Genomic DNA, 26169 nt, shown 5'->3' with positions numbered 1-26169 from the left:
GTAGGTGTTACATCAAACTATGAATGAATACGACACTGCCTGTCCAAAAAAAAGTCGCCACCTGGATTTAATTAAGCAAATAGGTAAGAGCCTTCCATTGGGTAATTACTGCAGTGATGAATATGCTTCAGCGGGCAACAACTTATTTAACCCTAGCTAACCCTGCAGCGAGTAGCTTCTCATTCTTAAACAACTGTGTTGGAAAACATATCCTGTGGTCATGGAAAGGATGTTAATCTGTCTCACTACTGGTCTGCATCAAGCAAAGAATACATCTAAGGAGATTTCTGAAATAACTAAAATCAGGTCAAGAACCATCCAATCCATTATTAAAACCTGAAGGAAAGCGGTGAATTATCATCTTCGAGGAAGAAATGTGGTCGTTCATGTGGTCTGATGGGTCCAGATTGACCCTGTTCCAAAGTAATGGGCACATCAGGGTAAGAAGAAAGGCAGAAATGATGCACTCATCATGCCTAGTGCCTACCATACAAGCCTGTAGGGGTTAGGGTTATGATCCGGGGTTGATCAGGTTCAGCAATGATATGTGCCCGAAGAAAGAGATCAGCTGACAACCTAAGTATACTAAAAAATACCTGGACTTTCCATCAATGGAGTGTTTCTTCCCTGACGGTATGGGCATATTCTGCGATGACGATGCCAGGATTCATGAGGTTCACATTGTGAATGAGTGGATCAGGGAGCATAAGTCATCATTTTCACACATGGATTGACCTCCACACAGTCCAGACCTCAGCCCCATTGAGAATCTTTGGGATGTGCCGAGAAATGACTTTGTGCAGCGGTCCGACTCTCCCATCACCAATACAAAATCTTGGTAGAAAATTTATGTATCACTGGCCAGAAATAAATGTTATGACATTCAAGAAGCTTAACAAAATAATACCACGGCAAATGTGTGTCATTCTCAAAGCTAAAGGTGGTCCAATAAAATACTAGAGTGCGGAACTGTTTTTTTGAACGAGCAGCGTATTTTGTGCTTATATCTTAGTGAGGCATTCTATCTTTCCCGTTTACTGCTAGCTTCCCAGGAATACCACTAACTGCAAATATGTGCATGCAAATTGTGTTTCTGCAGAAAGATGTATTGCAGTTTTACTGGGCTTCCTCTGAACACAGATTTTCCATGTCGACTAGCTGTTAGTTGTCACATGTTTATGATAGTGATTTGATTATTTAAATATGTGCAGTGTAGGAGGCACCAGAACATGATTTGCATTGTAACACTGTACAGAAAAATACATAGCAATAATAATGAGCTGTTAAAATCTCATTTTACAAGTGCACACACAAAACGAGACACAGTGACACCAGCAAAACAGTAACAATTCTAACTGTGTCAGAACAACCAGCAAGAGGACAGTGACAGAAACTCCTCTCATCAGCTAATGTTCGGTCAACTTTTACAGAGCAGCCCTAGTACAAAGTTCAACTGTAACTAGTCTCAGATCATTATTTTCCTATCTTTTCCCTCTGCATCTGGTTTTTATCTGTATTCGGATTCTAATTGTATTCAATGCAATTACAGCGAAAGCTTGTTGCAATGAAAAATAATGTTAAGCAACACACAGAAACATCATCATTGCTTCAGCTATAAATGATCTCACTCGATGGCTTATTATCCTAAGCCAACTTGTCACTGCTACATAAAGAGCATCAACCCTAACAAAAACCAATCCCTTGAAGATTGAACAAATGGGAACTAAAGTTTTGCATCTTCAACTTGTCAGGACATTTAGGTCTTTTATAGAAAAATGCATGCAAAAACACAGACCCATATAGAAGTGAAGAGATACACCACCTCAATCCTTCAGCTACACTTAGTTCTTACTACAAATCGCCTCTCACTAAATCCTCAGTTTGGCAGCTTCTTTTCTACTCAACACATTATGTGGGACAACGCCTGTTTTCAGTGACTGCTGTGCTTACACATGTGGCCTGAGGGCACAACAGAGTTTTATCCCAAGTTGGATTCAGCCCAGGTAGGCCTCCCAGCTTTTGTGCTCATTAAGACCCCCTGAGTGCGAGACAGGCAGCTTGGAAAACAGAAAACAGCCTTTTTTATTTAAGCGTGGCAGAGTTTCATGTTGTTTAAAGGAAACGTAGGTATCTAACAGGGATAGAGATGCTGAGGTTGACGTCTCAACAAAGATCTAAACCTCACGTAGCTGCATTAAAGCATGAAAGTCCTGGTATTATCAAATATCTATACAACAACTGGACTTCTTGTCTCTGTTTGGAACTTTGTTGTGTGTAACATTTTGCCATGTGCAGTTAGGGGGAATTACAACATGCACTGTTTGTGTGGCAGAGCTAAGAGAAATCAACTGTGAAGAAAGTATGATAGAGGTCAGCACTAACCTGCCAGAGTGCTGAATATCCACGTCAGTTCGATACCAGCAACATCTTACTAATACTGAATGTCCAGTCTCCTCAGGCCTTTTATTTTGTCCAAATACAGCATCTGTATTTGCTTCAATGTGGTGTTTTTCATGACTGAACTATTCATAGTAGATCTCAAAAGCAAGGTGGAACATGTGGACAGTTGGGCAGAAATGTAAATTATGATTATAATACGCAACAATTCTTGTTTGAAATCTGCCAAAATATAAAATGTGGCCCAGCTCATCCCAGTTCTCCCCTACAGTTTCGTAAATTCTTACACACATGCAACAGCCAGGAAAACACACAAGGCACTGAGCTGTCCACAGTTTTACAGAGTGAGAAGAAATTCGGGGAGGGAGCCGTTTTGCAAAGGAACAGCATCCAAAGGGGGTGTCACTGGGATCTGGGGCATCATTCCCAGAAACAAGAACAGACTAATATAGATTAGAAAATGAATAGCTACGCTAATCTGAAAGATGGTTTATAATGTTACAAGCAACAGTACTGTGAGCAGTTAAGAGGTTATTTATTAAATCATTTTCTCCCTGTCAGCATACTTCTCATTTTCAGTTTAAGTCCAGAACTTAGCTTCCATATTTCTGCTTTTGAGCTGAGGCAGGACTACAAGGAAGGTCCTCATGACGCAAATCAAATGTCAGCGTAAGTAATACAAAGTTGTCAAAGAGTGTGGTGGCATGGTGTTCTTTTACATAGGTGCACTCAGTACAAACCATAATTGTTTGTCTGCGTGCTGAAAGATCAATGTTGATATTTGCTCTGTGGCAACAGCTAATGACAGTCTGTGTTTATCTTCTGGGTTACAAAAGTAGATGCGTCCTTGAGTCGATTCCCCATGAGGACAGGAGGCAAAGAGAAGGCGCTCAAATCTATGCACCTCTTGTAACCTTCAAACACAACCAACGCACCGTCACACTGTTGTTTAATGAGCGGACGCTTTGCCGTTGTGGTCATTTAAGGGACTCATTTGCAAAATCTTGGTGTGTTAAATCTTTCTGTAGACATTGCCTATTTATTGTACATATAGTCTATCTATTCATTGCTTGTCTGTCAGCCAGACCCTCACCGAATGTTGTCAGGCAATCAGAAAACAGGATGCATAATTATCTAGAATTTAAGTCTCAGTGATTTGGCCAGATTTGGATTGTATGAAGGTGGGGAATGGTTTTGCTCTAAAATTGCAGGAATAAATCCCCCCCCCCCCCCCCCCTTTTTTTTTTTGCTTGCTCTCAGTGTGGCTAAAGCTGTTTAAGAAGTGTGCAAATATCAGATTTTGTGATTGGTATTTTGGAGATCAATTTAACACGTTTACAGTTTCAGCACAGGGTATCAGCTGATGAAGAGCCACTAGCAGTACTGCATGAAAGAAGCATGCGTGGCTGATAAATAGAAAATAAGTCATGTATTGCCAGGTTCTTGTGAATGAAGACAAACACAGTGCATCTAGTCTATGCCCGGTGTCTGGTATATTTTAAATAAACAGCAAGGTCGTCTTGTATGTCTGATATAATAACCAGAATGATTTAACAAGTTTGTTCATCTCTAAATACTGAGAATGTCAACATAAACTGTAAAAGCTACAGTGTTTACCTGAGGAAAAGATGGCAGCAGGATGCACTATGAGAAGACGGCAAGTTGTACAGGCAGCTTAATAGTCTGGGTACTGTTCTTATGGGAAACCTCTTGTTGTGGCATTCATGTAGATGACGCAAACCACCTACCTAAACACTGTTACAGACCATGTACACCTCTTCATGGCAACATTATTCCATAATGTTATTGACCTCTGGTAGCAGGTTGATGTTCCCTGCCACACTACAAACACTGTTCAAGATTGGTTTGTGGAACATGGCAAAGAGTTCAAGATGTTGACTTGTTCTCCAAATTCCCCAGATCTCACCATGGAGCATCTATGGAATGTACTGGAAAACCAAGTGTGATCCATATGAGGCCCCACCTTGTAACTTCCAGGACTTCAAGGTTCTGCTGCTAATGTCTTGCTGCTAAATACCACAGGACATCTCCAGAAGTATGTGGAGTCCATGTCTCAGTGTGTCAGAGCTGTTTTGGTGGCCTGAGAAAGACCGGCCCAGTGTCAGGAAAATGGTTTAAGAAAGATCGATCTGTGATCTATCAACCACAAGATTCAAATCATTAGGTTCAGCTCCTAACACACTTTACTGATACTTCTGTTAAATGTTCCTCTTGTGAAATCAAACAGAATGGAAGGTCAGAGCACAGAACAAAGAAGCAATGCGGACCTTGGGGGTTGACCAGTTGGACATCAGCACATTATGGAGTCTGTAAAGATTGTCAGACTCCAAAATACTTAACAAACTGGCTGAAATCTGACTTCCAATGCTGACTGATATCTCACTCCCCAGAGAGCTGCTCTGACTGCAGTAGCAGCAGCTCTGTTGAAGTGTGGTTGAAACTTCCTCATACACTTGCCAATCTGACTCCCCAGTGAACTATAGCAGCCCAGACGGACACACATGGACACACTCACAAAGTTACATGCATCTGCAAATTCTTAAACACAAGCATAAAGACACAAACGCACACTTAACACACAGGAACATGCATATAAAATGTGTGTGTCCCCATCTGTGAGGGTAATGCTGGGTCACCCAACAAAAGCAATCCAATTAACCTCCCTCCTGCACATACCAATAAGGACTGTAGTGTAAACGCCCCCCCGCCAACCCTCCCCCCTTCAAGCCCTGCCTCCCATGGGTGAAGTGAAAGGAAAAATATCCTGTGAATTAGTGGAAACCTCAGTCAGTTTCATTGTTCAGTCGATGTCTCCTCTTATTTAAGGAGACGAGGTGAAGGGCTATAGGTTGGGAGCAGCTGTAAATACAATTGCTGGGCAAGCTGGACAGCGAGCGGGCCGAGAGTTTTACTGTGGGGTGATGAGAGAACCAGCGATCCTGAAATCTCTGCTGTCCCCGATGGATCATTAGTGTAACAGCCTGCGAAAAAGCCAAGTCATAACGGAGCTCCCACATAAAAAAGTGCTTGTCAAATCTAAAGTGATTTATACCCGTGTGGCATTGCACTGTTTCCTACCATGCTGTACTGTGTGATCATTTACTTTGGACTTTAAATAACCAGTTCAGCAGTGTCTGCTTGATTTTTCCAATGAAAATGAACATATATAAATTTCTTCTTTTGCAGCACATGTTTCTGTGACTGCACATAATGCATGTTGTATTTGCTTCCCTTCGTTCTCCTGATATGGAACAGATTGAAGTTCATCCAAAATTTGAAGAGGAAGTGATTCATTTATGACTGGACTGACTACAAATGCAACACATTTTTCCAAAATCCAGTCTTTCAGAATGACATCCCATTAGGACGTTTTGTAATGTGCATATAATAAAACTACAGAGCTCATGAAGGTTGATTAAAATTTATAGACTGTCAATTCCGCTGGGTTTTCTTTAATAGCTCTGAGTATATGTTGCCTTTGTGGGCAACGTTGGAATTCAGTGAGTACGACTGATGAGTGTGGCTGGTTTATGCCAGTATAAATAGACAAGCTAACATGCGTACATTTCTAGGAAATTTACTACATTTACTACTACATTTCCAAGTTAACGCCACTATTCAATATTTGTTCATGAGACTACAAAAAGGTATATAAATGTGGTAGAAAATTTGAAATCCGCAGAACTAGAGTTGCAACGTTTCTTTGAAAACTGGAGTAGCTTGGCGATTAAAAATCTTTCATGTAACAAAACAGAGATAAAAGTGAGGGGTGAAGAGACAAGACAGGCCAGAGAAAGCCCCAGAAATTGTCCAAAAGTTGGGATTTCATTCTGAAACAACAAAAATTTTCCACAGTAAAATCAGACTAACCCACTACAACAGCACAACATCAATGCAACATCACAGCAGAAAGCATCCAGTCCAGGGAGGATAAAAAATATAGAATAGAATACTCAATTACTACATTTTAAAGTAAATCTTCAACTCAAGAAATGTATACAGCTGATACCAGTTGCCCGTCTTTCTTAATGGAGACTGTCTTATTTTGCATTGAAGGATTCTGACTCTTTCACTCCATTAACTTACAAACACAAACTTGTCTTTTGGTCAATGAACAGCTCTACTGGAAGCACTTGGAGATTTGAAGCACCTTGACAGAAGGGAAAATGTTAATCATTCACTTTCATCCATTTCCCACTCCTATATACCCCCCAGCTGTGGGGGTATGGGAAAGGAAAGAAACTTTGCACGGCATTCAGGTGTCAGCTGGAAGGATTTAGCCCTCCGGGAGGAGATAGGAAGAAGAGTCTGACACAAAACAAGCCAGTTTGTGAATTCAGGCGACAGGTGTCTGGCCACGGTGAAGCCTTGAGTTAAACCAGACTATCTGTGATGGTGCAGCCCTGCAAAGCAACGCTGGCATCATGAAGCTCAGTCCTTGAGCTCTGTGTTACGAAGGAACTACACCACAGCTATGTAAAAATGCACTGATCACTTTTTTTGCTGTTTTTTGTGTATGTGTAGCCCCCTCTGACTTTGTGACCATGCCAGCTTTTCATGACAGATCGTAAAAAAAAAACCCAAAAAAACTCTTTGATGTTTGTGGGAAAACTGAGATTGGCTGAGACCAGGCTTTACTGGAGATCTGAGAGGGAGATATCAAGTCCACACTGGCTGTTTTTTTATGCTCTAGTTCCAGCTGAGACCGCCGAACCTCTGCTGTTGGTTTTTTTAAGCAGTTTTCTTCTCTCTTAAACCTGCTTCGGTGTGAAGAGCTCAGTTTCTTGTCCGACTGGAGGACAAATTTTGGTGACTGAACACAACATCATTGTCCAACACTGGCTGCTTGGAGACTAGGCTGATCGCATGACCGTCATTTAGGTTTATGAACAGAGCTCCAGAGGCATGACAGGCTGGCTCACATTACCCAGTGTGCTGGGGATGGAAACCTCTGGGATGTCCATTTGTGAAAGATCATTGCCTCTATTTTGAGGGGTTAAGACAATAAGACAGTTATACTGTCCCTTCCCAGGCTGAGCCTTAACTCATCCCGTTTACTGGAAGGAATTTAACAGGCGACAGCTGGAGCCCTGCAGGGCATGATCCTTCCTAATCATTAGCTATGATAGCCCTATTTCATACAAACCTTTTCCTTCATGCTTTCTCTCTCTATAGAAAGCTTGGAGTTTTCTTTTTGCTGTGCCTCTCTGGCTGTTATTCCAGTTTAAAATGAACAATAAACTACCAGGGCAAGGGTTCACTTCAACATGCTGCCTTTTGGTCATCTTAGAGCACTTCACAGTCACAACATGTGTTATCAACTTGAAAGTGAGCTGAACCCTGACTACCCTGGTGTAAGCTTCCAATGCTGCAGCACCAGGTGACACATAAAGAAAACTTTAACTCATCTAGGATTACAGGTGAAATTACACCCCGTAAACTTGGTTGTGACTCTTATGCACAGTTCAGAATAAACTGTAACTAATGACTGTGCTATCGGTTATTTTAAAGTCCTGATGTAGCAATAGGGTTTTAGTCTTTTGTAGAGACTTTATCAGAGTCTATCTGTAAATAAAGCAGAATATCAGGACACTTTGTTGTTATGTTATAACCTCTGGGACAATTGACAAAATACAACCCTTTAAAACACCCAAATCCTCAGTTTGCTCAGTCTATTTTTGGTTTCCAACAGTATGTTTGGTCAGTAGAGAGCTGACCAAACATACTGCTTCAGCTCATACAGATGCACATGTTCCCACCTGAAAACTTCCATGTGCAGCAACAAGTGCCTTCTGTTCTCTCAGAGCAGCTCCGCTGGAGCATTTGGAAGTTAATTGATCAAAGATACACTGATAACAAGTGGGAGGAGCAGTAGTTGCTACAAGTCTACATACTTTCCAGGTGGAACAGCAATACTGGAACCAGCAACCTTTGGATCATAAACCTGATTTTAGAGCCCTAAAGCTGCGTCTGCTCACGCTGTTTTTGTGTAATGAAGCCTGAGTTCCCTTGAGACCCATCAGCCGCTGACCTGAACACAGGTCAATGACCAAGGAAAGGGAAACTGAAAGATGAGACACTACAGAGGGTGTTTGCGTATGAGTGTGTGTGGGAGAGAAAAACATGGAAGAAAGACTGATCAGAGATAAGGGGATATTCTGTCACTAAGATTTGGAATGGAAGACTTATTCCAGTAGAATGTGTTTTGTGTGTGTTTACCGAGTGTATTATTATCTCCTGACTGAACCTGCAGCAGCGTGTGCCTCTGGACGACAGATAACATCATTACAAAGCACTGCTTGTCCTCAAACCGCCTCCCGAAGGCAAACATCACACACAATGAGACAACAGCACACCTTCAATGTATGCAAATAGCAGCTTGTTTGTTATGACTCAAAAGGAAACATGTCAGCTTCACTCTGACAGAATGCAGATACTTGTATCTACCACATTTATGGAGACAAACTGCTTCACAATGAGCTACAACAGAGTTATTGCAATAAACTTAGTAACTCAGGCTGTGTCCTTGTATTCTGTGTTTGAGTTCAGCTATATAAAATGGCACTTAATAAGAGTTGAAAGTTTCCTTTCTTTAAAAGGAGAAAAAATGGTACCATTTTAGCAGCGGCTCAGATGAAACTTGAGCTGTGAGACTTTCATCCAAGGGCACTTGAGGAATGGATCAGAAGGTCAATGTGTTCACATCGAAGGAAGCCATGGTGGGTCGTTTCTGGGTTCAGTATTATTACTTCAGACGGTGCTGAGTCTTTTCTGGCTGCAACATGAAAACTGTGCTGGAACAACACAGCGCTAGCCAAAGGAATATTGTTTCTTTTTTCCTCTGAATGTTGTGTCTGTGTTTTGAATTGGAGATCTGCATCTCCTCATAAAGTTTAAATTTCTGTTGCCACAAAATGATCCAAAATACAGAAACAGAGTGAAACGCAGCAAAAGTGTTCATCTCTGCAGATGATTCCAATTAGAAACAAGAAAAGCACTCAGAGAGCGCAGTACTCTGCCAAGGCTGCTCAGTCGTATGATTTCCTACAGGTATGTCCTGATAAGTCAGCAGCGGTAGATTTTAGTAGGATTGCAATCATGTGATCGTCTGTGGGCAGCTGACATAGCGTTCACTTGTTGTCATAGTTAAATTGATGCCGTTTCGCTATCTTGCAATGATTTAGAAATCTTTAACAAATCCGTAGATCCAGACTATAAGCTGCATCACTGCCAAAATCTAATCAGGTGGTCCTTGTATCATTTCAGACGTTCACTTCCAAATTTCATCCAAATCCGTATTCCGTTTTTGAACAATGTTACGCACAGACAAACAGACAAATGTAGGCTGTGTTCCTTGGTGGAGTAAAAATAAATTCTTCTACTTCAAAAAAAAGATAAAAAATCTCAACAAAATTCCAGTTGAAACATTTTTTCTAGAAAGTGCCACTATACTAACAAATGAAACAATATTCAACTTGAAATACCTGAAACATGGCATTTTGTAGTAAGAAACAAATTACTGAACTGGCAAAAAAATCCTCATTTCAAATATCTCAAAGACAAAACTTGATATCAAGAGGATCTTTACAGTGAGAGGTGTTGTTCTGAACAGACAGATTGAAACATTTAGCTTTAAAGATGACATTGTGCAGCCCTTCCTCTGCCCATGTATGATCTTCCTGCTCAGGTAATATAATATATGAGCAAAAGCTGCCATTTGTCCAGGTAATAGCTGTGATCTTTCAGGAGCACTAATGAAAACTTGAAATGTAACTCAAACCAAGCCCTGCCGCTTTTGAATTATGACCTGGATGACATTTTATATACATTTAACACCTTTAAAGGCTTTATAATTGAGCCACATCAATTTTAGAGATGTTAAAGGGTCGCAGACAGCGTGGTGAAAGCCTGGTGCATGTCAGGTTGTATAATTTAAAACACCCCCAGGCTGTCGCTGTAAAGGCCAGTCGGTCTGAGATGGCAGTGACTTCCTTCAGGCACGCAGCCGTACATGTGTATGTGGTGTGTGTGTGTGTGTCTGTATCGTTTTCCTGCAATAAGTACAATAAAGTCTGACGGAGGTGAGGAGAGCCAGAGCATCCTAAAAGCCTCTCTTCTGCTACTGTATGTGAGTCTGAGGTGACAGCTGGATCCTACACATCAGACTGTGGATTTTCCATTTCCTTTCTTCTCATGTTGTCTGAAACTTTAGCTCTTTTCCATTGTCGAGAAATATTCTGTCTTCTCAATGGTTTTTGGAGGCGTTAGTGTGTATAATGACAATACCATCTACGTGACAGCGAGTTACTGAAATATTTATTTTGCCTCCTGTTTCTCCTGAGATATTTCTAATGAATGTCTTTTTAAACCAAACAGACGCAGAATTTGATCTGAGAAGTCTCAAGAAATAAGTCAGAAGCGGGAAGTAAATTTGGCACACTCATGTTTGCATTTCCATTCCTTCTTGTGAACTGCAAAGAGTAAAGCAGCGCCATTATTTATGATGTCAACGTGATGTTTAAACAGGTGTTGAAAAGAAGAGTTGCAAGAAAGAGACTGGAAAAGAAAGACAAGGAAGGAAAGATGTCTTTCTTGAAAGTGTCACTGATTTGGATGGTTCTTTTTCCAAACATCTCTAAATCAACTATATAGTAATCAACAAAATACTAGCGCTCATATAAGAGTTTTTTTGATGCTGGTATTGATACCTGGGCAAGTGGCTGCAGTGATGAGTGTTGACGGTACTGTAGGATATGCCCTGTTCACGCTAACATGTATGGAGGGTGATCAAAAAGTTCTAGGAGTGTTTGTGCTGCATGTTTACAGAACGCATCACACTTACACGCATGCACCGTGTGTGAGCAGTAACTGTCATGACTCAGGAGATCATGTGACACCACACAACCAACAGCAGGACCTGTGTAGCAGGACACATGTTTTTCTGATTACTGGTAGGTGTGTATTTGTGATTAATCCATGGACTGCAACTTGGAGCAGAGAAGAAAACATGTCAGTCAACAGCCCGGGAGTAACCAACCCTTATGATGAGGATCATCAGTGGTGAGCTGGGTCTGTGGCTCCTACCCAGAGACCAAGCAGTAGTTTTTACGATGCAAGAGCCCACAGATTCCCAAACTAAACAAGATGTGACATGGAGCATGCTCATTGTTTGCCACAACATTGTCGTAGTTATGTGCCAGGAATTAGTCCACTGGGGTCTGACTATAGGAACCGAGTTGTACTGTAACATCCTGAGATGTCTGAAGGAAAATCATTAGATATGAACAACCTGAACTGTGGTGCATTGTCATGTGGTGCTCCAATGTGTTCCGTCACAGACCATTGTTTATGCATACGGTGGGGTCATCTCTTTAAATTTTTCAAGACCAGGGATTTTTTTGGAAGGCAGAAACTAAACGTGCTAAGACCAAGAAAAAACACTTATAATGTTATTAAACTGCAACTTCCATATGGGAAATATTCTTCAAAGAACATTTAGACTTACCTCAGATTGTGCAAAGATCACAAACAACATTTTCAACTTTGGGATACAAGACATGGGCATTTAATTTGATGTATAAAATCCGTCTTGTACTCACCACATGGAAGACCTCAGCATCCTGACCAGTGGTGAGAACCATCTGGGGCTGGAGGCCGATTGGAGGAATAAGCCGTGAGCCGACACCGTGCAAGCCTCCGCTACAGGGGGGGTTAGAACGGATATTAGCATTAGCATCAGAGAGAGACACAGTAGATTCCCATTGGGAGGACCTGCTGTTAGCATTAGTAGTTTAGCCACTCGTCACCTCCCACTCGTTCCTACTGCTGTAAAACTAAAGCATTAATCTGTCTCGGCTCAATCCACAGTCATCCTCCGTCAAGTTCCGCTTGGCTTGCTCGATTCTCTCTCGTGCTTTCACTGAGGCAAAGAAAGAGCTCATATTTGGAGAAAATTAGCTGAGATGACATTGACAAAGATGAGATGGAAAGCATTCCAGAAATATAAATGTGTAAGTAGTTCGGTGTTGGCCACCACACAGATGGGCGAGAATAACAGTTTGTGGAAAGGAGCTAATTTAAACTGAAATCCCATTCTGAAAAAATACGATCCTAACCTCACAAGGAGCGTAAGGCTGGATTGTTGATGATGGGGTCTTGGTTGTAGGTGAAGCAACACAGGGCATGGTGCTCCACAAATCCACAGTCAGCTTCACAGGTTGCTCTGATGGAACACTATGTGGAGGCGTCTTACAGGTCAGCATGGTGACGACAGGCTGATGGTGATGGTGGAGAGAAGGATGGGGTCAGGGGGGAAAAGGAGGGGAGAGTAAACACACAGGATATATTGTTGTGTTTAGTATGCATACAATAGTAGCCATTGTCCAAGTGCTATTCATGCATTTCTATTGCATTAGCCCTGCAGATAATTCCTGCAGCTTGAGCGGGAAAAGGACAGAATGAGGAAAGAGCAAGAAAAATAAGGGGAAATGAATGAAAGACCTTGAACCTTTAACCTGCCCTCCAGCTTGTCAGCAACATTTTCTCAGCAAAAATTATTGTAATGTCAAGGCACATTTGATGAATGTGCATTCCTCTGCAGTACGTATACTAATCAGTCACAACATTAAAACCACTGACAGGTGGAAGAAGGAAGGAAGGAAGAATGAAGAATTCATCTATTTTTTAAATTGCAATTACCAAAGACAAAGGCTGACATATCTTATGCAACACCTGTGACTCAGGGGTACCAAAGTCACTGGTTTTTACAAATACATGGTGTCCTCTTTGGGTGATGTGTGAAACACTGAGCAGCCTCCAAACTCTCATTGAATATCTATGAAATACATTAATGCAAACCCAGATCCATTAAGGCCTTACACTGCAAAGGGAAACCAAAGGGAAACCCAGAACCCAAAGGATCTGCTGCTAACATCCTGATGCCAGACACCACAGAACATCCCCAGAGGTCCTGTGGTCATGGTTTGGTGGGTCAGAAATGTTTTAGTGGCAAGAGGGGAATGCACACATAATATTACAAAGTTGGTTTCAATGTTGTGACTGATCAGTGTGAGCGTGCACAGTAAAAAACATACCAAATTGCTTCAAAGAAAAAAAGAATATAAGGCACAGAATACATAACATTATCAGCCAGATGAACCAAGACTCATAAGAGAGTGTGAACTGACCTCTGGATTTTACAGGACTGCCTTCCCCACAGTCACCTGTTGCTTGTTTCCAGCATCCAGAAACACTCCTCTGATAGTCAGCATGGTGTTTCCAGACTTTGGCCCAAAAGTTGGAAGATTCATGGATCACAGGGTCCTGGATGTAAGCCAAGCAGACATTTTTGGAATAATTTGTGCTTCATCTTTCACATTTTATAGCTTCTTATTTGAACATTGATGTCAGAGAAATAAAGTCATAAAAACTTCTGAAATACACACAAGTGCAAACCACCTAAAAGGAAAGGCACAGTTCTTACCACACCAACTGGAAACCCTCCATCTTGCCACTTTGTTGCCACTGGTGACCTTCACTGTGTGTCCTGACGGGGTGAAGTTCCCAATGAACACTGGGGAACACTGGATCTCAGTCCACCTAGACCCGAACCCCCACCAAAACAACACACAGACCTGGCATTATGCCCTGCTGCAGCTACCCAGCATTAGCCTAATTCAATGATGATCGAGCACCCTGTAGGAATTGCACAAAGACACAATTTTCATCTGGGATTGTGTGGGCCAGTGTTTTTATTTTTTCCCCCACGATTTTGTAATGAGGTTGTTTGCAGCAAAAGGGGCTTTTGAATGGGACATGGCCCCAGTGGATTTGGAGGGTGGAAAGTCTGGATTCAGCTATTTTTCCCAGCAATTTTTCAAGTTAAGGAAGTCATGTGTTGAATGTGGCAGGCTGCAGAAGAGAAAGAGGGGGGTTGTTCTTAACATTCTTCCTTCAGCACAATAAACACTATTAAACCCCGATAGGATGCCAGTGTACGGACCCTTTATCTCATAAGACCCACACTTAACATACACTCTGTTTCTCTCTGCTTCTCAAAGGTGGCTCCGCTGTGCAGGAACAGTGCTGTTTTCAGCACCAAAGAACGGCAGCATAATTTGTCCACGAACCAAAACACCCGCTCACAATTAATTTTTAAATATGAAAGCTCCATGCTCCTTCATCCAAACACGCAATAACACAACCTGTTGATGTTTTCTTGTCTGGGCATTTTGCAGGGAGCTCCCGCCACCTCCACAGTCACCAGTGAGGTCTTGAATCTCTCTGTCTTGTCGAAGCCGAAGTTGCGTCCGCAGATTGTCACTGCTGTAGAGCCTCGCATCGTACAGACCCCAGAAGTTTGGAAAAATCTAATGTGTGCATAGAGAACATTCACATTTTCAAGATCCTGCAGTTTTCCCCACAAAACTTTAGAGATTTAGAAAGTCTTGTGCAGTTTCTCAATTCGAACTACATTTTTTTTTGTTTATAATAGCTGAAATCCAGAGGTTTTGTTCCACCATTATGTAGACCAGGGTTGTCAAACATGTGGCCCATGGGCCAAAACCGGCCCACCAGAGGGTCCAATTCAGTCCACAGAATGATTTTGTAAAAATTACAAAGGTGAAAATGAATTCTTCCTGTGAAAATATTTAAAGACAATGGACATTGTGCAATATAAGGTAATTCAGCAGTTTCAGTATGACAGAGTTTGGTTTGGTGGAGCCCTACTGTTAATGCACTGCCACAACTTTTATGCATTTTTTATATATAATTTTTATACATTTACAACGTAGGGGGACAAATTAATCTTTTCTTTAAGAGTTCCCACTTTAGTGTGGTGTGTCAATTCAGGTGGTCAGGATTATTTTAGAAATGTGGAAATTAATTTAAAATGATTTCTAGATCTTGACAGTTGTAAAGTATTATATTGTTCAGTTCCAGATACCTGCAACTAAATGTTTTGTGCCTTTGTAGATAAACTGTTATCTGTAAGTTGTAATGTGTACATGATAAACTGAGGCTAAATGTTGTTGAAATTGCACTTATTTTTCTTTTAAAAAATCAGGTTGTTCATAATGTTTTTGTAAAAATGATACTTCCTTAAATGTGAACATTTTCAGAATGTCCTTCTTTGCCCCAAAACACAGGGAAACATTTTGAAGTTGTTGTTTATTTATAGGTCATTATGCTATGATTTTACTGGTCCGGTAGCCTAGCCGCGCTAGACAACCCACGGCAACAAATTTAATTCTCTGCCAGGGTGGGTCTAGTTACCCTCGGTAAGCCTTGAGGTTGGATGCTCCTAAAACTGGCCGACGAATCACCATGAAGTGTAGAGTCAGAAGGCGGGCGTAACTAAGTGACAACAGAGGTGCGACGATTCTGACAGAAACAACCGGAAACAACTAGCCTAGCCGCGCTAGACAACCCACGGCAATGAATTTAATTCTCTGCCAGGGGTCGACAACAAAAACGACAACAGTCGTTGAGCTCCATTAGCACCGACTCTGAATAATCTTCTGTTAACATGTCTGTAATATACTTGAGCTTCACCCATTGACTGTATAAATAAGGCTTCACCGAAGTACCGCATCCTCTGATTTCCAGCGCTCTGGGAACTACGTCAGCCTATTCGTTATGCTGATTGATTGTATACCTACCCAATTGCTGCAGAGTGATTTGAAAGACAACCTTTTAGCCCGCCTCCCTCCCTGTCAAGAGTTCCCAGACCCTTGTGTCTTCAGACCTGGGTCTAGCGCGGCTAGGCTACTGGTCCGGCCCACTGAAGATCAAATTGGGCTGAATGTGGCCCTGAACTGAAATGAGTTTGACACCTCTGACATAGACATTTATCTGATATAACAGTTAGGGTAACATTTTAAGTACATGATACAGGAAAATAAACCACGGCATTTGGAAAACAGCATCCAAGAGTTTTGTCTAAGAAAAATCAATCTAACCTTTCTGTTACCAGCTACAACTTAAAAAAATATCTGTCAATAAATAAAACATCATCAGAGAAAGGATGGCATTGTTAAATGTTTTCCTACTAACCCATTTGGTTGCATATAAGGCAGTGGAGGTCAGTTGTGTTCTTTCCTATATGCAGACAGCATGAAGTCGAGTATTTTACATTAACAGGAAATTTAAGTCTTACAGTGTAGTGAAGCAGGACAGTGTAGATGTAAAACCCCAATCTTCAGAAATACAGTGAAAACATATTCCGAGCACAGTTTCATCAGACAGCTTATGTGAACTGTTTCTGGCAGGAGAGGTGAACCAGCCAACTAAGTCAGGAGGAAACTGAAAAGGGACTTAAATTTGCTTTTACATTCAGGTTGTTTGCACAGTTTTGAAGCAACAGTGAATTGAACAATGAAGAAATTATAAATTTAAATTCTTTCACTCTGACTCGGATAGATTTAGAAAAAAAATCATGATGGTGAGTTATAATGAACAAATAAAAAAAGTGACCGTTGTGCACGAATTATAACTACAGTGACGAGTTGCTGTGGTTACCTTGGTGATGACAGGTGTGCAGTAGTCCTGGGTCCAGACGGAGGGGGAGGGACACTGGTTCGCTCTGGTGCAGCGTCCATCACACCAGCCACATGCTGTCACTCTCGATGACATTAAACAGGAAGCACACGTCGTCAGCTGACCACAGCCGGGGCCAATCAGGGGGACCTTGGTGATCTGGGAGTAAGGATAGAATTTAGGCAAAAAAACTCAATAGAAATGCAAAGTATTCCTCCTCAGGAAGAAAGAAGACAGAAAGAAGAAACAAAACTGTTTGGTAGCAGAATCCTAGTGGTAAGCCTGTAAACACATTATTCTCTTTCATCTGCTGCCTTAGCTCCATTTTCCGTGTTATCAATTTGCATGAGGGTTGTAATCATGTCACGAATCCAAGAAATGTTTCATTCTTGCTATGGTTCAGCGATGAATGCAGGGTGGCCTAAACCTAGCCAACGTGTCTAATGGCAATATGCTCTCTCCATGGCACAACTTTGTTCTCTTCCCATTTTGCTCAGGAAAGAACCAAAAAGAAACACATTTTTGTACATAATCTGTGGTTCACACCTTGTTCCCTGTGGCCATTAGCAGGGCTCCATTTGTGTGGCCAGAGTCCAGCAGCGCTACGCTGGCAGAGACGGGTCTCGAGTCCAAGCTGATGTTGACATGGGGAGAGGCAAATCTGGAGAACAGCACCTGAAAGAGGGAGGACACATCATTGTAGTCACTGAAGGGCCTTTTACAGTAAGTAAAAGTACACTAAGTACTGAGTACATAGCTGAGAATGTAAGGAAAAATTATATTTTTGAGATGTCACAAGAGATGAGCACCAAGCAAACAGCTTATGGCAAAATTAGAGTCAGTAGTCAACAAACCTAGATTTTAATGGACAATTTAGGCAAGACATTTTTAATCACACAGTCTCTGAAATATCTGCACATACAGAGAAAAAGAAATTAAAGTAAACGGTCCTTAAATATTTCCCACCAAAGAAATCCACATTCATTGATTTGTTCTATATGGCATGCTGCAGTCTGCAGTCAGTGCTTTGTATATCTCATCTGTCACATCTGTTGCTGGAGACAAGTATGAGTTATGCAATGTATAACTGCATCAAATCAAAGCCCGGTAAGGAACAAAATGGCAGGCAAAGATATTTGGTATTCACCCTTTTTTTTCAAACCACCAACACCCAGGTCAGATCAGGACACTCAGTTTGGAGGTGAGATACTGTTACCTCTGTCATTGTTGCTTGTGAACAGCTTGTGAATTCACGAAGAGGGAAAGATTATATGGAGTCTGGAATATACAACAATAGGAAAGCAGAAAGACATCAAGGTTTTTGGAGCTATGCCGACGCACCTTGACTGGGAGCTGGAGGAGAAAAATGATCCAGAATGTGTCATCTTTCCCTGGGTGATGGCTTCATTTGGCTCATTTGTTAAGCAGACTCACATGGTCTACAAAAGCCCTATTAAATGTTGTCTTACTGCAGACATTTAGATCTGACATAAAACGAAAAGCACATTAATACCACTAATGATGTGCCTGTTCCAATTAGGTGATCATTATCAGCAAATGCAGCCATTGCTAATGGTCTCAGACACATGTGTTTGACCAATCAAAAAGTCTGCCAGATTATTATCAGAACTGTTTCTCCAAATTTTCATCATCTTGAGGTGTACCTCACAAACTGCAAATACACGCTTTAACAAGAATGACATAGCAAATGTCCTGAGCCAATGTTACGGACTAACACTGAAGGTGTTCACAGCGTTTTTAACCGATCAACATCAGTACTAACCTAAGCTCAACCTCTTGTTTGCATTGACTGCCACACAGATGTCAGAAAGGGGGAGCACAAGTTGTGGTGAGAGAACTCTTATAAAATACACAAAGTCTTACTGGAGGCTAATAAGTGTAACTTAAAATTTTGTCATGATGCCTGTTACTAGCTTAACTATCACAAAACTGTCTGTATGCCAACATGGAGCTGCCTGTAGTCAGAGTGAACGCTTCATCAGGACCCTGCACTAGTTGTACAGTAGTGGACAGCTATACAATAATTACTCCAACTAAATCCATCCTGCTTCTACGAATACACATATTCATTTATTATCTAACAGTTTAGAGTGCATGTATAGTTGACAGACTGTATACTAATCACAGTAGATATTCAATCCATACACCACTTAATCCTCATTAGGGTCGTGGGGGGCTGGAGCCTATCTGAGCTGACTAAGAGTGAAGGAAAGGGACACCCTGGACAGGACACCAGTCTATCACAGGGCTACACATATGGAGAGAAACAATCACGCTCACATTCCCACCTACGGACAATTTAGAATTACCAATTAACCTCAACATGTTTTTGGACTGTGGGAGGAAGAAACCCCACATATGCACAGGGAGAACATGCAAACTCCATGCAGAAAGATCCCGGGAAGGCTGGAATGTGAAGCGAGGATCTTCTAGCTGCAAGGTGAAAGTGCTGACCACCAAGCCACTGTGCAGCCTGCAGTAGACATTACTTACTTTATTTTCTTACACTTGCAAAACTTCATCATATTTCATGAAACCATGTCATATACACATATCCTCAAAAACGAGCACAGCTATTCCAAAGCATGCAATGACAGAAAAACACAGAGAATTCCCCCCCCACACACACATGCAGCAAACACACCTGGAGCAGCATTTAACATTTGTGGTTACGCTACAATTACAGGCCTCGGAGCAAACAGAACAGAACAGGGTCTCTAATGGGGTGTGTGGTTACTCCAGTTACATGAAGCCCTCTAAATTATACACACACCCACATGCGCTCACACACAGATAGATATAGCCCACGGACACATACACTTTTTTTTTCCCCTCTCAGGATGGAGCTGCAATGCGACTTACCCTCCAAAAACAAAGCGCTGCGCTATGGTGTTGTCAGCAAAACAAGTCACGCAAATAGAGTGTAAAGCACACCTGGTGGCCTGAAACACACTGATGTGGCACTGCAGGGAGGAAAGTTGTAGTGTGTGATTTATTATCCTGGACAAAACACTGCATGATGCTCTTACAGATTGTTTTATCATCTTTTTGTAAGTCCCCATGTGCTAAAGCATTCGGTAAATGTCTAAAATGCTCTGCTTCGTAAATTTTAAATGCAATTTTGTTGGTTGGCTGATAAACCGCTCACTCTCAGAAACGTCTTGTTTTCCAGCATCTTTCCTCCCACTGTTTGAGCCTCATGATCAACGTTAGCTTTGTATCAGTGAGCATAATAGGTGGCTTTCCTCTGGGGATGGAGCCATACAACAGGCATCTCTCTGGAGGTAATAGCGGTGTAAATTACAGCTTATTGTATTAAGCAGGCGGGGGGAAGTTTGGCCTATAAACACAGCCCCTGTGCCATTCCCACAGTGCCCCACTGAAGTTGAGGGAAACACTTCCTGAGCCAGAATGGAGTCCACTGGGGGCAAACAACGCTCTTTTTCTTTTACTGCCTCTACGCTATGTTCCCTTTTCCCCTGTCCGCTGGGAGCCAACAGGAAACTGAAATATATGAAAAGCTGACAGGTTCTTTTTAACATACTAACAATGAAATGAGCTGCCACAGCAAAGATGACCACCTCTCATAGGTTCTTGTTGTTGCTTAGCTTTGAGAGTGAGACAGCACATGCATGCCTTGGTGATTTACAAAAGGAAAAGTGACTGAGACAATGCAGTCAGACTCATTAAGAGCTGCAATCTGGGAGCAAGACAACATCTTACTTGGAACTACATGGTTGCTGTTTACTACCTGAGAGTTAACAAGTTTACTATTTATAATATTTGGAGATTAAACTAAACCTGGGCACTCACACATCTTCTGCAAGTATATCAGGTCAAAGCTGAACCAGAACATTGTCTGTGATAAAGCTCTCCAAGGGCAGTTTGTGTAATATCCTTACTGTTCATCTTTATCTAATGAGCTTGTTACTCGTCGAATATGTTTAAATATTTATGATTATACACTTTTACAGGTTAAAATTTTCTTTTGGGGTCTACTAGAATGTGTTCACATACGTTAATGTACATTCACACATTCTGCAGCATCTCTGAAACAACTCAATCTGTTCTGATGGATCAGCTGGCCAAACAAAAGAGAGGTAACTTCAGTTACTTCCTGTGATCCCACATCTACTGAATATTAGCAGAAATGCGTAGCCCCAGCAGAGGTGTGTCCAGGCATACTTTTTTCAGTTTGAGGGCATTTCAAATTAGGCACTGGGCAGGGATTATATAATGTGTTGCCTAGTGATGTCAATAAGTAACAGAAGAAAAGCCTTGACTTCAAACAAGATTCTTTGGGCAGTTAAAAAGCAATGTCTTCTCTTCAGTGTGGACTTTGGGCTTTGTACGTTTGCAGATGTAAAATAGCTCTGACATGAAAGCATAAAACCCCAAAAACACAGTATGGGTTGTGACTGTTCCTTACGGTTACCTGGTTACCAGTTATCTAATTTCTGAAAGTAAGCAAGATTGTTTCAATGCAATGGGCAAATAGGAACGAGCGAGAGGATATCACAGATTCCTGTAAAAAAAAATTCAGCGTGCTCTACTATCTTTCCAACAGTCGTCCTTGCATTTCATCCCTTTCAGTTGCTCACTAAATTTTCTTTGCTTTTGCTTGGCTTTTGTTCCTTGGAAAGTATTTTCTAAAGCATCTGACATGTTTTTCCTCTTTTCTTCTCTAATGCTTGATGCCTGCCTTTCTGTCTGTCCTCCCCTGTCCTTCTATCTCCATCATCTCAGCTTAGTTTGAATCTGGTATAGTCTCCTACCAGGGCAGAAAGTTGTCCCAGTGATAGCACTGCAATCAAGATACTATTCACAATCATTTTAATATAAGTAGTATCTATGAAAAGTTTATAAAACACAATGTTCTGACATACCTCTCTCCTTTTTTTTTCTATTAACTAAAAAAAGTGCAGATTGATTATTTTTTATACAGTTTCTTGAGTCAAATTAGTTTATTTAAAAAAAACAAGCTGAAACATTTCTAGCGCATTGGCAGATTTCTTCAGTTAGTTCACGAAAATAAAGTTTTTTAGGACATATGTCTTGATAAAATGAAAGTTTTGCAGTGCAGGACAGCTGGTCTCCTCTTCAGACATTTGGCTACAACAATGAACTTCAGCCAATTCAGCCAACCACAAAACCCCCCCCCCAAAAAACAAGAAAGGCCTGAAGGAGGGCCTGGGAGCATGGAGGGGTGGTGGTTGATGGTAGAGAAACACACAGCAACAGCTGCACGGGACACTCAACGAGTAGAAAATGCCGTGCGAGGGGACGTGTTCGTGAAGCCCGCCGTTCACCATTAACATGCCGTTGTGCTCGTAAGCCCCCTCGCAGCCCACTACCATCGTCTCTGCTCTCCCTCCATCCCTCTCTGCCTTTCCGTGCAGCTGTCAGCCCCGTTTTCCACGTCTCTCTTGCTGTTTTTTTTCCCTTGCATTTCTTTTCATTCTTGTGTTTCAAGAACACGTGAGGTAATTCAGCTTTTACTTTGTGTTTCATTCCATTCGCCATAGTTTCTTACTGATGCATCAATGCAACGTGACTCACTGCGCTTCACTCTGCAGCTGCAACCGTCGCATGCAGGCTGTTTTATTGTTAGAGTGGACAGCGAAAAAAAAATGCACCACATGAAAAGGGAAAGTAGTAGTAGTGAGTCACAGTCTGAGATGCAGCAACGTAGGCTTGTCATACTGAGTTAATTAAGCTGAATGCCAAAATGCTATATTTTACCTTGATAATCAGCAGTTGTAATGACTGTTGTTTAACTAACGGACCTCTAACAGGCCAAATTCTCATTTGAACTGCAGGTGCACTGGCACTAAAAGCTACAAAAGTTTCCATGTGCTATGTATCAGCCTGGAAAGTCATGCAAAGATATCTCAGTAAGCACAAAGTGAGTGATTTGCATGTTTAGACATACAACTGGGCTAAATTTGATTAAAAAGATCATTGTTTTAAAGTTAGCCAACAGTACGTCTCTAAAACCCAAAGACAAAATACATTCTATATTCTGTCAGAATACAATTTGACCTATTCATTACAAAATCATTGCTTACCTGAAGGTAAAATATCTTGTGTTGTTGGGCCCTGACATGATTCTAGAAACACCTCTGTGATAGCAAAAACTGCAATTTCTAAGCTGCAGAAAGCAGGAATGTAATGTCAGTGCTGCAGATATAAGTTGCGTTAAATTAAAGCCTGTCGTCAACGATGTATATGAAGCCACAGGAAGTCCGTAACTTTTATAAAAGAAGGAAAGCAATGGAGGAACTGTCAGTCTCACATTAGTGTCAATTAGAAAAATACCTGCATATTCATTGTAGTAAGGTGATTCATATTACAGTTTAGTCTTGTGAAATTATAGGTAAATGAAAGAGGAATGTCTTTACTTTTAAATGATCCACGCAATTTACTATCTGTTAAGAAAGTTTCTGTATTTAAAATCTGACAGGTGTGATTGTTGTTCAAATCAGCCTTCTCAAACTGTCTTTAAGCAAGATACAGAGGTATAAATGAAATGCATTAACTAGAAGCCACTAGTTTCTGCCCTATTTTTACAGAACCATTGCATGACTGAAAAAATAAAGAAGCAGTATAGACTAGTCATGTATGAGACACTGAAAACAGCTCAGGAAAGTGAAATCCACTGCTGGAGTGAACACTGATAGGCTAAAGGGACTATGTTTGCTCAGATGGCAGAGTGGAACTTTTTTGGAGGCTCACTGAGCACAGTTCAAAGGTAAGCAAATTGTGCAAACAGAAAAACCCTGCTGCTTGGTTATAGTTTCCTCCAACCTGCTTTTAGGAGAGGCACATGCAACTGCCTCTATGTTGTGTCTTCAGCAGGGCACTTTCACTCCTCACGTACCAACATCCTGCCACATTTACATGAACAATGACAGAGGAAAACTGCACTGGCCACAGTAACCTCATTGTCCCTGTTTACGCCAAACTGCTAGCATTTTACAGGCTAATCATGACCCCACCACTGAATTCTATACCTGTATGTGGCGTCCATCTGCGGTTCCTAGGTATGCTACGGCGCGGCCATGGACTGGCACCACAGTAATTGAGGTAACCAAGGTGTTTGTCAAGTCTTTGTGCCAGTACTCCAACCTCTGGACAAACTGGGTCACCTGCAGGCGGTACTTCCCCTCTTTCCCCTCATGGATTCCTTCGTGTAGGTCACAGTCGTCAGATAAACTCTGAAAGAAAGAGCAAGTGTCAGTGAGAGAAAACTCCCTGTAGTGTGCTTCAAGAATAACAAAATATACAGTGTGAATAACAGTGAAGAGAGTGTTTTCTGTTGTGGTTACAGGCATGATACTGATACGGCATAAGATGTAGCCAAGAACTGTCAGCAACATCACTGTGGTCATGTTTAACGCTGAAAAACATAAGTGAGGAAACTTTTAGTGAAAATCAGTGAACTTGCACAAGAATAAAAAAGAGGAAGAATCACGAAAAGACTGCTGATCACCAAAAAAAGTTTGACAATGTACTGTCAAGAGACTGAGATTAGATTATTTTGTCCAAACAGACTGTCGTTCAAACCACTCGTTATATAATATCATGTTGAACTATCTTCTTTCATATCTGCCCTGATGGGGGAAGATTGAGAGCCAAACCTCCTAAGCCCCCCTTAGCTACTCTTTCATCAGGCCGTGCTCGTAATGGAGGTCTCAGCGCGATAGTACCTCTAGGGCAAGTGCACGCTTTGTTGAACAGAGGTTTGAGGATGGCAAGATTTCATGGGAAACAGCGAGGAGACTTTCATGCTGTTTTTCATTCCTTCAACTGCTTACTCTCTCTCCGACTGTGAAACCCCATTTTTTTCTCCTTTTCTCCACCCTCCTCTTTCTGAACTTCAACCTCTTCACATGAGTATGGAAGCAAAAATCTGTTGCCCCAGCTCCTCTCTTTGGTTTTCAAATGTCGCTGGGTTGTGCAGATTGTTGTGTCTGGAACCTTTGGAGCATATAGTGAAAGCAGAGACTGTAGCCAAAGTTGGATTCGGGGCCTTTTCTCTATCAGTGACCCCCTCCCTCGCCTCTTAATGCCCAGCCCTTCACTCTCTGCTCTGGCTCTTTTCGTGTTTAGTCATGGCTTCCCGTCCCAGCCTCAGGTTTCATTAATTATTAATGACCCAGAGGGTGGCGGGCCTCTTGTGGCTCTTAAGGTCCTTGACCTGGCCGCTTGACCAGGCCTCAGCTTTCTGCTGTTTTCTCAGCTTCAGTGGATGATGACCTCTTCACTTGGTTCACAAGAAGAGGGGAGCGAGTACAGGTGGAACAATTATGACAAGTTGTGGACCCTATCGTTCACACACAGTGCTATTTGTGCATATAATATTAGCAATAATAGCTGATTACTTAGATTTGACATTTTATTGTGCATTGTATTGTGCAAATATTGGTTCTGATCATTTACAGGTTCCTAATCTCCATCTAAAAGAAATTACAAGGTCATAAGGTCATTATTTGTGGTTTGTGTAGAACTTGCTGCATCATTTGTTTAGTGTAGATCTCAAAGGCAAGCTTTGATGAGGAGAACAATGGTGGAGTAATAAATCAGGAAAGTTTTTTTTAAAATTTCTTCCATGATGACGTTAGCTGAGACAAACTGGACCTCATGAAGAGGAAAGGCGAAGAAGGCAGAAAAACCTGGCTAACTTTCAAACACGCAGGAACAAACCCTGGTTAAATTAAATATCCTCGAGGCCAGTGGCTGCAGTTGGAGAGACAATGGCAAAGTTAAATCCAAGGAAAATGTGGAGGAAATTGAAAGCTGGCAGAAAGATTGAATGTTTTGATTCCAAATGCACAGCTGGTAGAAGGTGAAGCCAGCTGATCTGCACTGAATTACTAAGTGTAAAGAGAAGAAAAATAGTTCAAATTGGATAAAGGATGACAGATAGAGACTGAAACTGATTAAAAATTGGATAATGATATGGACACGTAAGAACGTAGACACGTAAGGGACTGACAAAGCCTGAGAGTTGAGGCCGATAAAATATCTCCTTGTCTTCAAACAAAATGGCAGGTTGTTTGTGATGTGTTTATCTTTGTGGGTGAGAACACCTTTACAATGTCTAACTCTTCCAGGAAAGTCAGTTTAAAATACGATCTATCAGAACTCCTGCTTGCACTTTCCAAACAGAATAGCTAGCACCAAGAACAT

The 26169-nt window shown here is 41.5% G+C and overlaps 1 protein-coding gene across 1 annotated transcript in view; it reads right to left on the bottom strand.

Annotated features, from left to right (window-relative positions):
- The window catches only part of met (MET proto-oncogene, receptor tyrosine kinase), an 81069-nt gene that overhangs the window by 25753 nt on the left and 29147 nt on the right, over positions 1–26169 (bottom strand). The window contains 11 exon segments of the mRNA XM_051952650.1: positions 12018–12076; positions 12079–12117; positions 12534–12614; positions 12617–12692; positions 13605–13740; positions 13901–13925; positions 13928–14016; positions 14622–14784; positions 16938–17115; positions 17503–17631; positions 23991–24194. Coding sequence (XP_051808610.1) covers positions 12018–12076; positions 12079–12117; positions 12534–12614; positions 12617–12692; positions 13605–13740; positions 13901–13925; positions 13928–14016; positions 14622–14784; positions 16938–17115; positions 17503–17631; positions 23991–24194 — 1179 coding nt within the window.

The sequence above is a fragment of the Acanthochromis polyacanthus genome, chromosome 8 (genome assembly GCF_021347895.1).
Source record: "Acanthochromis polyacanthus isolate Apoly-LR-REF ecotype Palm Island chromosome 8, KAUST_Apoly_ChrSc, whole genome shotgun sequence".
Classification (NCBI taxonomy): Eukaryota; Metazoa; Chordata; class Actinopteri; family Pomacentridae; genus Acanthochromis; species Acanthochromis polyacanthus.
This window is presented reverse-complemented; position numbering and strand designations above follow the sequence as displayed.